At 35.7% G+C, this 18,472-nt stretch overlaps 1 protein-coding gene across 1 annotated transcript in view; it reads left to right on the top strand.

Annotated features, from left to right (window-relative positions):
• Window positions 1-18,472, top strand: part of LOC142331119 (sortilin-related receptor-like) — a 172,062-nt gene that overhangs the window by 19,407 nt on the left and 134,183 nt on the right. Inside the window, exon 2 of the mRNA XM_075376801.1 lies at window positions 13,305-13,595. Coding sequence (XP_075232916.1) covers window positions 13,305-13,595 — 291 coding nt within the window. The remainder of the gene's footprint in view (window positions 1-13,304; window positions 13,596-18,472) is intronic.

Below are 18,472 nucleotides of genomic sequence, written 5' to 3'. Positions count from 1 at the left end.
ATCTTTGAAGATGGTGGTGGTCGGCCATCTTGGATTGTGACGTCGGTGGCACCGTAGCCCGCAGTCTTTCCAACCTGTTTTTTAAGACGTTCCTCGAGGCGACGAGAACCTTGTCGTCGTCTTCGCCTCGACGCGGACGTTCCTCGAGGAAGATCTGAGCCGTCGTAGTCGTTGCACCACGAGGCGTCGCCCGCCCCGCTCGAGGTCTTCGTTGCGGCTCGTGCACCGGGAGGAGGTGTCTGCTGCGCGTGTGTTTCCGCGCATGCGTCAGCGGAGCGACGTTAAGAGAGATGTTTACCGTGCGGGATGCGGCGCTCGACTGACGAACCGTCCGGCCTACGCGTGACTTTTTTCCTTATGAACAGGAAAACAGAAATGAATTGCGGAAACACCTGCTTATCAACAGCACGAACTTGTTTTGACATCCTTATGACCCCTCACATCCGCTCGACTCCGATTAAAAAAAAAATCTTTTCTTTATAAAACAGGAAAACACCTGCTTATCTATTGTCCACACACATCCGCTCAATTTTTTAACAACTATTTTTCCTTATACATATTATCGGTTCACACATACACACATACTTCCTTATCTGTAAATAAAAGAAAAATAAATAGTTGCATTTCCACACCACCCACGAGGTAGCAACCGCGGCGCATTGAGATTTTTTTTAACGAGTAATCTCTCCCCTAGAGGTCTATAAAACACTCAACTATATATCTTAAGAAATGTCTTCATGATACTTCTTTAAAGACCGGGATGTTATGAACGACAAATTCAGATGATGAGTAATGATAAACTTGCACAAGAAAGCACATCTATATGAAACAAAAAATCCCATTTAATAAAGATAACTCTAATTTATGTATGCGATACCCGCCTTCTTATGCAAGCTTATCATTACTCATCATCTGCGTTTGTCGTTTATAGCATCACGCTCTTGTAAAGAAGTAAAGAAATAATGTTTCGCATACATAAACGTAATATTAGAAACTTGCACGCATATGTCTATCGTACCACTCCCCGTTTTTTTTAAAATACCTAAAATTTGTAAAACACTCTCCTCACCATTTATAACACAATTGATAGTGGATAAATCCAATATCATATCGTGTCACGGGCCTTGGAACCACTACATTCAATAAGTGCAATTAAATATTGTTTTAAAACAATAGTTATTTACAACTTATTGTATGGGGGTTTAAAGTGTTTCTGTTTTGTGTGTAGTTTGTGTTAAGTGTTGTAGTCGTTAAAAGGACTATTTACACATTACATGTCCACTACGATCACGTATTCTGCCAATCCACCAAATATATAATTATCTAATGCCATCGACAATTCAAATACATCTTCTTCTTCAATATTCGGATAAGTCCAAACACAAATGACATAAAACTTTTGCGGTACCAACGCACTATATCGTTTTAAAAATTGATACGTTTGATCTTTCTTTATGGTGCTTTCATCCGAATAATAGTAAATTTCTCTATTATGCGTTAGAATAGTATTAAGAGTTGTTTGCCAGCTTATTGCTTGTAACGACTGAACACCAGTAGTATAATTCCCGCACTTTTCTTTTCTTGATAGACATAACAAACGCTAGTAGTGAACACTGTAAGGTCTGATAAGTGAATGAAAGTTACAATTTCCACACCACCCATGAGGTATGTTACATGGCGCGTTGAGATTTTTTTAACGAGTGATAGCTCTCCCCGAGAGGCCTATAAACACTCGACGTATAGTTTTACAAACTTACTTTTAAATCTTCAGTAAAGCCGTTTTCTTTCATTCCGTAATAAGTTAATTTCATCGAATGATATCTTACAATGATCATTTCGTCATCGGTAAATCTATTTGTATATTTCAGTGGTAAATAGATTCGAAAGCAACAAAGTTCATCCGCTTCGGTGTCGTACAATATAGCGCAAATACGATACTCATATAAAGGTGTAAATACCTTTCTCATATCCAGCTGTACGTAGTCTACTCCGACATGAAGATCGGACAACTTTTTCCACGGTATTTTCTTGAGAAAACAATCTTCATCGTTGAAAGCGTTAACAAATGATATGGCATCCATCATCACACCCGCAGAGCTTACACTCAAATGACTGGTTAACGATAATTCCATGTAGAAATTTATGTCCCCTCCACACCCCTCAGCAATTTTGCAATGTAATCGGTAGAGTTCGTTACCATCGATAACTCTACAGGCAAACGGATTTTTCCATAACACTTCGTATTTATTTGCACGTACCATAGCGTACATTCTTTTTACGTTTTCAATAATCAAATCGCACGAACACAAGTATTCTGATAGTCCACGTCCGGAATAGTCGAATTTCTTACAATCGATAGCATGTGTTTTATCATCACCACCACCACAGTGAACAGAGTGAGTGACAAGCATCATAAAACTGTATTTACAAATATACGATGCAATAAACTTCAATTCGTTAACCGAATCGGTAAAAGTCTTCTCCATCGCTAATACAAATCCGATAATTTTTTACAGAAAAACAATATCTCATTGTAATCGTTCAAGTTACAATTGGTCTTTGCGATTCTTTCGTTAAGTTTTTTTATTTCTTTTGTCAAAAATATGTAATATCACACTCGCTCACCACAATCCAATCAATCATATCTGTCAGTTCATTTTCAATATCTTTAATGTGTGTATTGACCGGTATTCCTAAAACTACAGTATTTGGTAAAGTCTCAGTTTCTGTAATTATTGAAATCGGAAATCAACCCTAGTATATCCTTTAAATGCGTCAGATTTGTTATCGGACTAATCGGTAAGAAAGTCACCATCCATGTGGACACTTCCATCGTTAAGGCTTGAATGATTGTCTACTGCTTTGTGGTTTTGTATTATACCTTACCCCTTACCACAACCACTATAACGAATATAATGTCTACACATTCCGTCTACGGTATCGATTTTTAAACTGTCTAAATATTCTTTTAATCTGTTGTAAAGTTCAGCGTAAGTAGCATCGTAATTAAAACCACTCTAACGGTATTGAAACGGTGTACGTCTGCGGTTATACTTGTTGCGTGTAGAAACGCAGCGGTTGTAAGTTTCATAAGATGACGCAACGTTCTTACGCGTCGATTCGGAAAAAATCTAATCGTCCACACCGATGCGGCTATATTGACATCCATCGCTAAACTGCGGATGGAATTGTACATCGGGAGGTCTTTAAATCTGGTTACGTTTCCACACCACCCACGAGGTAGTAACTGTGGCGCGGTAAGATTTTTTTTTACATGAGTGAAATCTCTCCCCAGTAGGCCTACTGTAAAACACTAGAATCTTTTTTTTATATTTTTTTAATATTTGTTTTGCAATTTTTTGTAACTGATTGAGTGCAAGCATAAATAATATTCCTGGCATAAAACCAAGATTGAAGGCTATAACTATAAATGAGATCTCTAACCAAAGATGTTGATTCATCAACATCTTGCAGCAGACTGAGCTCTACAGCGGTTCTCGACATAGAACATGTTCAAACAAAATCGGTACGTTTTCCCTGATGTAGTCTTGACAACGAGTTGAGTGGTGATGCACATCCATCCTTTCGTTACACCAACAACATTTTACACACAATTAGTTAAAGAATAGTAATAACCGTTTTTTGCCAATTCTTTTTTTTCTGCGTTTGTGTTCACAAACGAACGCAATCGATCGGCTTCCCTCACAAGATCCATTGACTTTTTACACAACTTCAACCACTCCATGTAGAAACAACCGGAGTGTAGCGCACATTTTCCACTCGCCTTGTGCGCGGTGTGGTACAGACAATTTACGATAAAGTTTAATTTCGGTTTCGGTGCGTCGTCCGGTATCTGACGAACATCGTTATGAAACCGACGCAAAAATTCCACTTTCTCCAGCCCTTTGGTGTATATTGTGGCAAACTGCGAACATAACCCCTTCATGATATCGTCGTTGTATACGACTTCGCCGTAATTCCAATCGATTTTGTGAAAATTATATCATCGCTGCTGCATCCACAATCTTCCATCACCGCGTCACTGCATCTTCAAAACTTGAAGGACACGCAGGATTCCGGTGGTGATACTTCTCGACGTCCGAAATGCCTTTAATTCCCTCAGCTGGGACTCCATTTTCTGGGCGCTGAGGGGTTGGGGTGTGAGCGGCTATCTTAGGAGGATGTTGGAAGACTATCTTAACGATAGGAAGCTGGTATACAAGCTAGGTGACTCTGATCTCTGGTTCCGGTCCACGTGTGGGATGCCCAGAGCCCCAGATATGGAATATCGTGTACGATTAATTCCTCCGGTTGCGATACCCACAGGGTGTCACCCCTATCGTCTACGCTGATGCTTTAGCTCTGGTTGTGTTAAGAAAGACCGAAGAGGAGGTGACACGTGCCGCGAATGTCTCTCGCAATGGTCGGTGAGAGTGAATGGCCGAGGTGGGACTCCATCTGTCCTGCGATAAATCTCTCAATGGCGGGAAGGCGGCGACTGGATGCCTTTCCCGATTTCGATGGAGGGAGCGATGGTCCAATCACGAGAGGCCGCCAGATATCTTGGAGTGTGGCTGGACCGTAGGCGGTCATTCACTCGTCACATCGAGGCGGTGATGAGAAAGCTGGATAGACTGTCAAGAATTTGGTTAAGTTACTATCGAACGTTGGACGGCCTCGTTTCTCGAAGAGGAGGCTGTACGCGCAAGTGGCGAACTCAGTTCTTTATGGTGCGCCAGTGTGGAAGATAGCTGTGGAGATAGGGCGTAACAGTAGACTGTTGGAGGAAGTATAGCGCCGTGGCGTCGGCATACGCCTGTGTCTCGGACGGTGCTGGTGGTGACTGGGATGCCGCCACTGCAGCAGCTGGTGGCGGCTCGTGCGCAAATTTATCAGGATGTGTCTAAGAACAATGCCAACACAGCTGTCTACCGGGATTGGCGAGCCAGGCGAGATGCATCCACGAAAGGGAGGTGGACGCATTGTTTGATCGCGCACATTGAGCCGAGAGGAAGTTTGGTGAACTGGGATTCTGGCTAACACAATTCCTGACCGGCCATGGGGTCTTTTTTCATACCACTGGCGACGAAGAAGAGCTGAAGACCCCTACTGCCGAGACTTAGACACGCGAGAACACGTGATATTCCAGTAGCCGCAGTGTGACGAGGAACGCCACGCCTGTACTGCCGTAAATGAACATCTCAAGGTGGGGACCATCGTTGGAATGATGTTACGAAGTTCGGTGGACGTCGACACTGTGACGGGGTTTATGTCGGAAATACTACAATTGAAATATCGGGAAGCGAGGGGGTGAGGGACAGCTACGTACGGAACTGCCGTTCGCCCGTGCTTTCATGCGGGTCGGTGGTGATGAAGTGCGGGGACTCTGGAGCCCCTGAGCTAAAAGACAGTCCCGCCGGGGCCGTCCCTCCGGAGGTGTCCCCGTTAGAGGCGAAGCACAAAGGACCGAGTCCTGGTTGCTGGGTGATGGAGGCCGGGAACGGCCTAGCCGGCCCCGACATTTCCCTCGTCTGGCGACTAGAGGTAAAGGCACCTCCCAGAACCGTGTTCATGCTGAATTGGGGGTCTGGTTCCAGGAGGTAGGGGGGGAAAAGCATTAGTTATGCGGATAACATGTTGATGACAGCTAATGGTATTTTGAGATTGACAAAAATTGATGGAGAAGCTGAGTGTAGTTACTCAAAAATGTGGTTTAATAATTAACGAAAAAAAACAGAGTTTAACATGGTCGGTAAAAAGAATATCAAATATGGTGGTAGATTTAATGATAATACTGTTTGAAGAGAGTGCTGCAAATAACTAATATGTGTAATAATGATTAGCAAGAAATAAGAACACAGATAGAAATGGCGAGGGCTGTATTTGCTGAAGTGAAGAACTTACTATGGGATAGAAATTTAAAATAGATACGCCTAATACATTTTGAGAAATTGTTTATTATTTTCCCAGTTCTAGTTCATAGGATAAAGAAACCATAAAGGAATAATATAAACCTTGAAGGAGTAATATGTTGATGGTATACATGTTGTCTGTTTGAATTATGGATCTACTGGCACATGAGGAAAATATCAGGGACCAACAGTAAGGAACTGTCCCAGATGAATAAGGAATTTGAATAGATTATAATGTTAAAAAGGAAGAGATTTGAATACTTTGGACGTACTGTGCGAAGAGAAAACTATGATGTGCTACACTGATTGCACTAGGGAAAATATTTAGTGTTTGGAGTGCGGACAAATTTTGTAGTCGCATAATCTGCTTGAACGGTTTAATTTTAATTTTTTTCCATAGATCTATTTAGAGCAGCTGTTTCCAAAAAAAGAATTACCATTTATGTTGGACAACCTGCATTAGAAGATGACACTGAATGAAAGATATATTAGTTAAGACATAGAACAGAAGGGTCTAATGCAATGATTCTCAATCTTTTTAGCTCCATGATCCCCAAAAAGTAAAAAAAAAAAAAATTATGAATATTTTTCTAACCCCAACCCCAACTTAATGAAGCTTAGTTAGTTACTAAACTTATGGACTTACTGATTGGACTAAGCTTATACTTGATCGATAGATGCAGAACGATAGATTAATTCTTTCTTATTGAACGATGGATCATACACATTTGTATCATCATCAGGACATCTTCGTGCATCAATCTATTGTTGTGTTTATCATTCCTACCTCTACATCTTAACTGGCACATTTCCAAAAACATATTTTTTAAGTGATCACAGACTGGTTGTTATCTTGGTTGGTAATAGTGATTTGCTTCAGAGTCAGCTAGACAGATGGGTGGTTGGGAAGGCAGACTGGAATTTGTACAAAGACTCTTTTAGCCAATATGGTGAAACTGGCTATGCAATTCACTGACTTTGCAAGTTTGCACATCTGATACTCAACAGTGCAAGTAAATATATCCCTCTAACCATCTGGAAAAACCAAGGCGGCCTACAGTTCCTTGGTGGAATGAAGAATGCAGGAGGGCATTAAGGGATTGTCACAGGGCTTTGTGTAATTTCAGTCGTAGGCCTACAACAGGAATATGTTGCGCCTACTGCAATGCAGGAGCTGTGTGCCGTTGAGTGTTTCTGTGTGCTAAGTTGAAATCATGGCTAAACTATGTCAATAATGTTTCTTGGCCAACTGCATCATTGGTTGTTTGGAGAAGAGTACAGAGCATGTGTGGATAGGACAATCACCACCATCAATTGGACTAGAAAGCTTCCTCGGTACCACAATTGATGTAACAAACTCGTTTGGTTACACTTTTAGGTCAGTTTCATTAACATCATACTACTGTCCTGAATTCATGAGGTATAAGTTGTAGATAGAAAATGTGCCTTTTGTTCTTGGAGATTTGTAAAATGAATTAGGCATTCCTTTTTCTTTTGATGAACTAAGGTATGCCTTAAAAAAATAGCCGTGACACTTCCCTTGGAAATGTTAATATCAGGTTCAGTATGTTACCTCACCTCTGTAGTAGTGCATTACATCTTTTGTCTATTTACAACAAAATATTTTGTGACGAGGTGTTTCCAGATTTTTGGTCAGAAGCATTGGCGACTCCCATCACCAGTATTTTTACCATGCCCATCAAGTTATCTTATATCTGTGACTAGTACTCTGTGCAAGTTGATGGAATGAATGATAAACCGTCTTCTAGTGTAGTGCCTTGAGAGAAATGCTCTAATTGTCCCCAAACAAAGCAGTTTCCGCCAAGGTAGATCGGCTATCAATCATATAGTTGTTCTGAAATCTGAAATTTAAACTTCCTATTTTGCTGACGCTTGGTTATGGTATTTTTTGATATGCAAAAGGCATACGATATGGCTTGAAGAAAAAAGAAATCCTATATACACTGCATGAATGGAGTGTATAAGAAAATATTGCATTAATCAGGGGTTTCTTCAGTAGTCAGCTCTTTCAAGTTCGAGTGGATTGACGATATCCAAAAGTTTCACTCTAGAAAATGAAATGCCACACGGAAGTGCCCAAAGTGTTACCTTATTTGTTATAGCCATAAATAGTATAACAAACTGCATGCGAAAACCTGTGATGGGTTCTTTATTTGTTGATTTTTTAATTTACGTCACATCTAGAACTTAAGCTACTTCAAAATACAATAACCCATTTAGAATTATGGTTAAAACGACTGGATTCATATTCTTTGGAGAAAACAAAATGCATCTGCTTTTCATGCTTGAGGGAAGATACTGACCCTCTACTGTTGTTTACATGGTGATCCAGTTGAACCATGCACACAGGTTAGATTTTTAGGAGTTTGGTTTGACCAATGATTATCGTGGTTAACACATTCAAAGGAACTGAAGGTAAAATGTTTGAAAATGCTGGACATGCTGAGAGTTTTATCTGACTCTCGGGGATCTGATCAAGTGCGCATGTTGGGCTTCTACTGAGCTCCAGTCTGTTCCCACTTGGACTACGGCTGCATGGCTTATTCATCTGCTTGGTCCACCACTTTTAGAATGTTGGATGAATGAATTTAAGTCTGCTGGTGGAAAGTGGGGAGCCATCCCTTTGGAATCAACGCAGTCAAGTGATCTGCACTTACATAGCTCATATTAATGCACAACGAAATCATCCATTTAATATAATTGATGGATAATACAAATAATATTAAATTTAATTAGTAACATTTAGACATTTACTTGCTCAGATTCCATGAATGCCTTACAAGTGATTAGTGACATGTACTCCAGACACCCTATTGTCTGTAAGGTTCAGTGTGTTATTTCCCAAATGACTCAACATAAAATTGTGAGCTTCTGCTGTATCCCCAGCCATATTAGAATTTAAGGCAATGAGCACACTGATGGTGCGGCAAAAGAGACTTGCTTCCAGCCTCCTTTCACCAGTTGGATTGTTTTGAACGGTTTTGTGAGGAGGGTGGTTCATGATGAGTGATAAAGTGAATGGAATGCTACCATAAGCAATAAAATCACCCAATTAAGAACACTTTGTCACCATGTAGCTCCTCATGCATAAATAACCGTGTAGGAGGTTATTATTTGCTGTTTGCGAATAGGGCACACTAGACTCGCTCATGGATATTTGATGACTCAAACAGATGCACCTGTTTGTGCTTGCTGTGACTGCCAACTAACGGTGCACCACATCCTTGTGGATTGTATTTGTTATGTGGCATTGCATTGCAAGTTTAAACTGGGGGCTAACATGTGAACTATGCTAGGGAATCTTTGTTATATTAAAAATATGCACCTGAGTTATGATATCTTCATTATAGTTGTTTGTCGAACTTATATATACAAAATTTTTCTATTATAAGGTATAAGTCTTTACAATTACCTAAAGTCTCTATTAAAAAAGAAAAACCATGTGTACACATCTGTTATATATTTCAATAAACCTCTGAATACTTTTAAAATTTTGATATCAAGAAATGATAGAAAAAATAGAGAATTGGCTCAGAATTAATAAATTACTTGAAGACTTCAGGTTTTTTTTTGTAAATTGGTAGTAGATAGTTCTCACATACAATTGTAAAGTGAACTAGAAAATTCTATTTCGATAGATTCACTTAGTATATAGATTAAGTATTAATAGTTAAGTTGCTAGAATTGTTTGTGATATTAAGTTTTTTATAAATCGTGCTGCATACAGATGTCCATGTGATCTTTGCAGGATAAATATGTAATTTATATATATATATATATATATATATATATATATATAACCTGGTTTAATAAATAAATAATTGAATTGAAAAAGAAGCTGTTGTGGTATTGCCCAATGTTCTTGTTGATCATGTACATGTTAAAATTTAACCCCCAGCAATTAAATTTTTAATTTAATATTAGCCTTACCACCTTAATTTTTCAAAAGTAAATTATTGAATATTTTATATTGAATTTTCTATTGTAAAAGCCGTATGAAATTTACCTCTTTCAAACAGCATTATTTTGGGCTACTTGAATAAAATGTTTACTTTTTTAAAATTTATAAATACCGCTTTAATAAAATTGAAAATTGTAGTTTCCCTCATGGTGTTTCATTTATAAATTATTAATTTAAAAAAGTTTAAAAAATAAAAATGTTTATACTTTTAAATAATATCTCTGATAATTATTTAAAGCTGATTGGTTCTGATGCATTCTCATCAGCGAAAATTAATAAAATGAATTTAAGATGAATCGAAACAAAAGTTTGAAAAGCTCTAAAAGTTTTTTTGATTATATTCTTTTAAAAAATAAAATCATAATACCATAACTAATTATCCAACCTGCTCGAAGATAAAGCACCCCTCCTATATCTCCCTATCTTCTTAAATTGATTTTTTATTTAAATTTCATTGAAACAATCTTCTTAATACGTAGATTAATGCATTATAATTTTTGTGTAAGCAATTGAAGTATAGAACAGATCGCTGATGATACTTTTAAATATGTGATTGGTACTTAGAATATTTTGTGATGAAAGTAGAAAGTCGCAAAATATGGAGGTACTTTTTTACTAATAGCAATACATTTTCTTTGTTGTGAGTGAGAGGGAGGTGGGGAGAGAATGTATAGCTTGTTGAATTACAGAAATATTAAAAAAAAAGATTTTCATATTGTTAAGTTTTAGTTGGAAATACAAGTATTTTCATGTATTAAACATTTGCTCTATTTATGTAGGTCAAAGTGTTCAGTTCAGATTTATTGAAGTTATTTTTTCTCTACTTAATGAATATTCTTTCCTGATTGTATTATTCAGTTACTCAGCTTTGTCTTCCTTTTGTTTTATAGGCATAACATTGCAATTTTTGGAAACTCATTTCTTGCAGTTAAACTATTATGTAATTTTCTAAAATAAAAGTATTATTTTCCTTTTTTTCATGATATGTAATTTTTGTTTGTAGAAGTAAATTTTGAACTGTTCCAGTAAAAAAATGTTAATTTTTCTACTTGTACAGATGATTAGTATTTTAGTAATCACCTTTTAGTTTATAAACTACACTGACACTGTTATTATGTATTATGTTTTGCCATAATTTTTTTTTCAATTGTAGCTTATCTATATGTATTGGTGCCCTTTAAAAAGCAAAATAAATAAAACCATTTTAAAAATTTTCTTCAATATTATTAATCCATCCTTATGTATAATAAATAATACCGAGAAAAAAATTTTAAATTTATTTTATTTCTTTTTTGATTTTTAAAGGGCATTACAAATAGACATGTTATATAGTTATTTATAAACTGACATTGAAAAGCATATAATGCCTGTTGAACTAGTGAAGCAGTAATAGATAAAGACAGCTGTGATCAGTGTGGGTGTGTTTGTGGAGATTGCTTGTCATCTGTAACAGTTATTTAATTAAGTAATCTGTTCCCTCACACTCATGTACTTTGATCCTCTCCCGTTTTTATTCTATTATAAAGCATTTTAGTATTAAGAGGATTTTCATTGTAATACTGTATGTTTTTTGTACTATATTTAGTTTTGATGGGAAAGAAAGAATCTCAATATCTGTTTAATAAAAAAAAAAGTCTGACAAGAAAGTTGTTTTACATGAAAAAAGTTAAAAAAAAATTCAAAAACTTGATAAAAAAATTTTTTGTAGAGGTGGGAGGGAGATGGAAATGCATTTACGCACAAACTGTTGGGCTCCCACTGATTGTCTAGTCAAACTGTCATCAGTAGATTACTGGCTGAAACCACCTCCCTTTCTACCAGGACTCGACCTGGAACCGTTCTACACATTACTTAGGTCAAACCCTCCTATCCTAACCTGAGAAGGTCCTAGTTTTCACTTGGCTCAGACTGTTGATGCTGCCCTTCTTGATCCTGAGAATGCCCCCGATGAATCGGGCCACATTCACCCAGCTGCTCAGGTTATGAAGCATCATCGCAACCATGTTGTGGGGGCCCAGTGCTCTAAGATCAGCCTCTAGTGTCCCTCGATCTGTCACCCACTGAAATAATTATAATCAAAAAAATCTATTTTTAGGGAAGAGGAGAATTTTTTAAAGCGGTAAGGTAAGCATGTACACATGCACTGAGCTTAATATAAAGTGGAATTATGTTTGTAAAATTTTGAGAAAATTGATCCCAAATAAGCTCTTCTCCATCCCCTGGAGACGCTGACTCCAAACTTTTAACAACAAATTGCCTTATATACATGAATGTTCCAAATTTCATCAAAATCGCTTATCCAGTCAAAAGTCATTAAGCTTCAAACACACGTACATATGAACATTTCCCTCACTTTTTTGGGGGGGGTCTGTGGGTCATTAAATGTTGAGAAATGCAAAAAACCCATATCCCATTTTTGATTAATTACTATACTTTACTTCTTGCAGTATACTCTAGAGCTATGATGCCAGGAAAATATAAATGATTTTGTGTGTGCATACGCACATGTATTTTAAACAAAGTAAATAATTGTTTAGAATCTTAAGCTACAACCTCAACAGTTCTTTTTCTCTTAGGTTTTTTATTTTTTTGTAGTACTACCTCACGACTGCTGTCCTGGTAAAAATTCAGCGATTGATTTCATCTCAGGCTGACCATATCTGAGAGCACAATTTAATCAGATATTGATAAAAAAAGTATATTAACTTATAAATAATAATAATTATTTGCCATGTATTAGGAATATCGTTGTATGTGTGATAGCTTCCCAACTCCGGGTCGGTTATTTTATATTGGGATAGCACTAATTGGAGGTGCTATATACTAATTGAAATTCTTTCTTGGATAGTAAACCATATCCTTGATTCTGTGATGAAGTAACAATTACTCCCCTGTTAAACTGCACAAGTACCAAGGATGTAGTAACTCTACTGTTCCTCACATCCTTAGCACAGTTCCAGTATCTGGACAAAAACTGCAGGATACTTCTCAGAGGAAGAAGATAAAGAGAAAAGTGGAATGTGTATATAGTGAGGTTGAAAATAAAAATTTTCTATTCACTTTTTTACTGTGAAGTTATTTCTTTCTTTTTTAGTTGTCATCAGTAAATCATGCATCTGGAATGTATTACCTGTAAGTAAATAAAACATATAATTGTACTTGTTATTCTGCAGATGATTACTTGTTTGAAAATTGTTTATGAAGATAATTTAATGAGCTACAATTAGTCCATTTTTTTTTTTATATATTAATAAATCATGTCAAGAACAGGAAGATACCATATAGATAAAAAAGGGGTAACTTTACTTCCCTTATTATACTGACTATTCATTCCTAACTTTATCTTTTCACTTCCACTTTATCTTCTTGTTTGTTATTATAAATATTGATCTTTGTAATTTTTATTTCAGGTGTACCAACTTAATGATACTCATCAACAGTTGATGGTACATTGGGCCGGTGAAGGTTCAAAAGTAATAATATGTTTAGCAAGAGATCCTATGGCAGAAGAAACTCGTAAATCTTCTGCAGTTTATATATCGTACGATTATGGGGACACATTCATCAATAAAACAGAGACATTTAAATTATCATCATCTGGAAGCGATCAGTCAAAAACATCATCTGGTCATGAAAGTGGTGGTAACCCTGTTTATGCTACAGTTAATAAATTTTATAATCATCCAAAATTTAATAGCCATGTAAGTGATTTAATTTGTATGTTTATGTATAAGCTTTTTCTCATAGCATGTGTATTTTTACTTAGGTACAAGGGTAATTAAATAAGTAAACAGATAAGTACATGTGGGTGTGAAACATGTTTTATTAGTTAAGTGTGAAGATCAGTAAAATTAGTAGTACAAAGCTGAACCCACCGGGTTGGTTTAGTGGTGAACGCGTCTTCCCAAATCATCTGATTTGGAAATTGAGAGTTCCAGCATTCAAGTCCTAGTAAAGCCAGTTATTTTTACACGGATTTGAATACTAGATCGTGGATACCGGTGTTCTTTGGTGGTTGGGTTTCAATTAACTAAAAATTTCAGGAATGGTCGAACTGAGAATGTACAAGTCTACACTTCATTTACACTCATACATATCATCCTCATTCATCCCCTGAGGAATTGTCTAAACGGTAGTTACTGGAGGCTAAACAGGAAAAAGAAAGTATATATTTAAGAAGGTAGTACAAAGCTGTGCACACAGTCACAGTGCATTTCAGTAGATGAAATTGTAAATTGGAAGTTATAAAAATAGTGATGTTTCACTGAACAAACATTCCAAATGGTATGAATTGCATGAACAAGTTGAGTTTTTACATATAGGTAAACAGTTTTTAAAATTGTTGATGAAGCGTTTATCAGATAGAGGGTGTTAACAGAAATTTTTGAAAACAATATGGAACAAATGATTTTAAACAGTTGCTGACTTTTTTTAGAAGAATTGATATGAGAATACACTATTAATGTTTGTGGAGGATGTGAAATTATCTATCATTATAAGAGGAGTTAAACTGATTGAATCCTGTATGATTTGTGCAACAAATGTCGCTGCAATACTTGTCAAACAGTCAACGAGTGGACTTATCTGGGCTCTGTTAAGATTCTGTTGGATTTTCCAAAAGTTGCATTTGCATCTTTTTTTAAATACTGCTTTTTCCAACCTGTTAGCCAGTAAATGTAAGAGCTAAGACTTGCCTTGTAAAAAATTTAAAACCGTGAAGTTTTACTGCTGTTGTCATTCCTTTTTAGCACTGTAAGCAGTGAATTTTAAAACATTAAGAATACCAGAGCAAAAGTTAAAATAGAACACTGTGAAAAATTTGAAGTGGAAATATATATTTTGTTTTATAATTTCAAAGTAACAGAAAAAATTCTAGAACAAAATATTACTTAGTTTATTATAGTCTTTACAACCGGTATTTTTCAGCTCCATAATGTCAATATCATTATTTTTATACTCCATTGTCTGTTTCATTAAAGTCTAATTCATTATTTTAAATGTATTCCTATACTTCCCCAGCAGAAAAATTCTGAAATATTGACATAATAAAATAAAAAGAAAGAATTGAATATAGAAAATTTTATAACGCATGTTCACAACCACAAATTATTCTTTGCACTTGTGTAAATTGTGAAGTGGATATGGCAGCATCTTATATTTAAAGTTACTGTTTATTTTTAACACTTGTATGGTTTTAATTTATGCACAAAAATAATTATTTCAATAACTTAGGTCTATTGAATAAAGCAACTTTAAAATATTGGACTTGTTTCAGCTGTAATATTTATCATGCTCTTAGGCAGACCACAGCTGAAATAAAAAAATAATACATTGATTAATTTTACACAAAAAATTTTAAATATTGTTTTAAAGAAAATTAATTAAATTATATATCTGGGTTCTCTTGCCTATATTAATGTTTAATACAAGTTATGTAAATATAATTTAATACTGTTTTGTTATTTTTTAATTATTTATATTAATTAAGTATGTATCTTAAAATATTTATGATTCTTTATTAATTTATTGTCTTGTAATTTCTTTCTTCTTGTAATAAAAACTAATGAATCATAAGTGCAAAAAGTAATGCATATGCTATTTTCTAAATTTATTACCATATTCTTTGATGATTAGATAAAATTTAAGATTAAATAAAAATAATATAAATTAAAACATAAATGTTTATGTAAGTTTGGTTTAAAATTATCCCTAAATAAATACTAGTTTATTTTTTTATGATTAGATAATGATAAAAATGTTAATATTATTACTATAAAAATTATTATTATTATTATTATTATCATCATCTCATTTCGGCCTCTGGCCCCAGACACAGACTGTCTTGTTCTGAGTTATTTCTATTCTTGGGTTGAGAAGTTCTGAAAGTAATAATAATAATAATTTTCCATTTCCCATTTAGGTAGATTTATTTTCTACTCTATTTAATATATTGCCATCTTTTTGACCTATTTTTGGTGCTGCTTCTGTACTTGGCCATTTTCAGTCTAACAGTCTGTGGTGTCCTACCTCGAAACTCGTCTGGTAGCTCATTGCTATCTCAGCCAGTCTGGGGCCTGACTATGTGCTGTGTAGGAATAGTCTGGTTTTTCTTTTGCAGTACAGCTAAAAGGACAATTTCTTAGAGTTTGACCTAATCATCCCTAAATTTTTTGTTGGATAGTTTCACCTTTCCCTGTTGGTTTATAACATCCCCATTAAGTTGTGAGGTCAAACCTGTTTTTCAATGCTCTGGCAGGTCAGCGAAGTAACCTTTTTATTTCTACTGGCATTTGGCCAAAAGTTAGATTTTTTGATTTTAAAATTTTTTATGCCAATTTTAGTTTAGTTCTTAGCTTAGATTTTTGGATTTTGACATTATGGCTCCAATGAGTTTAAGGTGTCCAGAATGAGATAAAGGACTTTTATGGAAAGCAGAATTAGCTTCCTTGCAAGAACTGCAATGAAATGTTTCATGAGCCTTGCATTGGTGTCAGGAATGAATAGCTTGAATTTTTTTTTTGGTGAAGGTGGCAAGACGAAGTGCATGTGTATGGATGATTGCAAAAATGAGCCCAAAAATGCTGGAATCTCTATATCAGGAAATAGGTTGAAAAAAACTGTTGAAGAGATTGAGAATGAAGGAAGTAGTTGTTCCATTTTAATGAAGTGCAGTTGTATTGACATTTGCCTTTGTTTGTTAGCTTAAAAGAAGAGTTAAATAGAAAAATTTAGTTATATAGAATTATAGCTATATAAGAGTTAAATAGAAAAGTTTGACTACACTTCCCTCTCTGACAGTAGTAATTGAATAGTTCATTAAAGAGAAAAGAAGTTTGAAAGATAAAATGACTCAGCTGATGGAAAGTAAATCAGCTATGAATGGTAATCAAGAGACTGGGCATATGATAGGAGATAATGGAAGAGATGGGGAATGGAAGGCCAAGAGGAAAGAAAGAGTTGAATTACCAGACTAATGAGGTAGACTGATGTGTCTGATGAATAAAAAGACAAAATTCCAGGTCACTCTTGACATAAATAATGAGTTAATACTCGCATTGAGGAAAATACATCAATGATAGAGAATAAAGTGTGGACTAAGATTCTTGGCCAAAAGTTAAAAGACTAAAACTCATTCTCCAAAATCAAAAAGTAGGAAGAAGGCAATTGTAGGAAAAGGTGTGATGAATGACTACTAGTAAAGCCCCATGAGAAAACTTTGTACAAGATTTGGGCTAGATGTTACACATGACAAGGAATTAGTTGAGACAGACGCTGAGGTTGAGCCTGTGACCTGCATGAAACTAAAAACTAAGCATGTGGAATACAGCTCATTCCACGAATTACTCTCCATGGATAATTATGATAAGGAGGCTTCTGCTGTCATTTGGCAGCAGAAGAGGAGTTCTGGGGCTTCCTTACAGCAAGTTAGCACCAGAGTATTTATCAGAATGATAATATGAAGGGTTTTCCAGGAGGATGTTGAGGAAAGTCACATTAACGGACCATGAAGACTTAAGGATGATATATCAGAAAGTGTGTGGGCTTCGAATTAAACAGGAGTTTCTTGCATTGGTATTTGGAGCTTTGTACGATGTAATAGCCATGATTGAGTTAGCATTTAATGAAAATTTGCTTACATCTGAGTATTTTCCTAGTAGATGGAGTTTATATCGTGCAGACAAGGATTATGTGAGAACCATTAAAAAAACATGATGGCAGCGCTTTGCTGGCAGTTAGGTTGTCGGTTCTGAGTTGTAGAAGGAAGGACTTAGAACTTATTGCAGAATGTGTGGAGTGAAAATTAAAGCTAAGGACAGCTGTAATTTTTTATTAGGAAATCACTACTTCAGCCTAGATACCCTTCCAGATGTATTATCAAAATATTTTGATTTGCTGAAAGAAGCAGTATAGCTAACACAAGCTGTTGAATTTTAATCATGGGTGATTTTATTGTTTCAAATGTATTGGTAATTACTGAAGTACATCCTCTAATGCACATTACTACATTCGGAGAAAAGCAGTAGTAATGTTGATTTTATGGATGATCTGAGCTTGTGCCAGTATAATGTCTCCAAACCAAGAAGAGGAAAATTGTTTCTTTTTCTTGTCCTTTCAATTATAGCTGTCTCTAAGGATCTTGAAGATGATGGATGATAGCTTTTGATGCTCCATATGATTCTCTTGTGATTGTTGTACAATTTGAAGAAGTTGTAACCGATAGTGCAAGAGAAATGTGGATTGGATTATAAGAGAGGAAACTATTATGGGTTATGTTTGACTGTGAAATATCTTGACTTGCTTGTGATTTATGTTGCTGTTTTTGTAAATGAAACTGCAGATATTTTTTTTAGTATTGCTTGGTAATAATTTACAGATGCATATATTCCCTGGAGAAAGGTTTGAATAGGTAAATACCCTTCCTGCTTCCCTGTAGAATTGATTAACTGGTTGAAGAAGAAAAAAGAATGTACTTATGAAATAAAAGAGAATTGGAAGGGAAAATGGTTTATGCAGTCTTCATGAAGTTGAGAAAGAAACTTAAGAAGTTGCTAAATACTGATCTTCAGAGGCATATTGA

This window comes from Lycorma delicatula, chromosome 10, assembly GCF_047948215.1.
Source record: "Lycorma delicatula isolate Av1 chromosome 10, ASM4794821v1, whole genome shotgun sequence".
NCBI classification, from domain to species: Eukaryota; Metazoa; Arthropoda; class Insecta; order Hemiptera; family Fulgoridae; genus Lycorma; species Lycorma delicatula.
The sequence above is the reverse complement of the archived record's forward strand: the minus strand, read 5'-3'. Positions and strand labels throughout refer to the sequence as shown.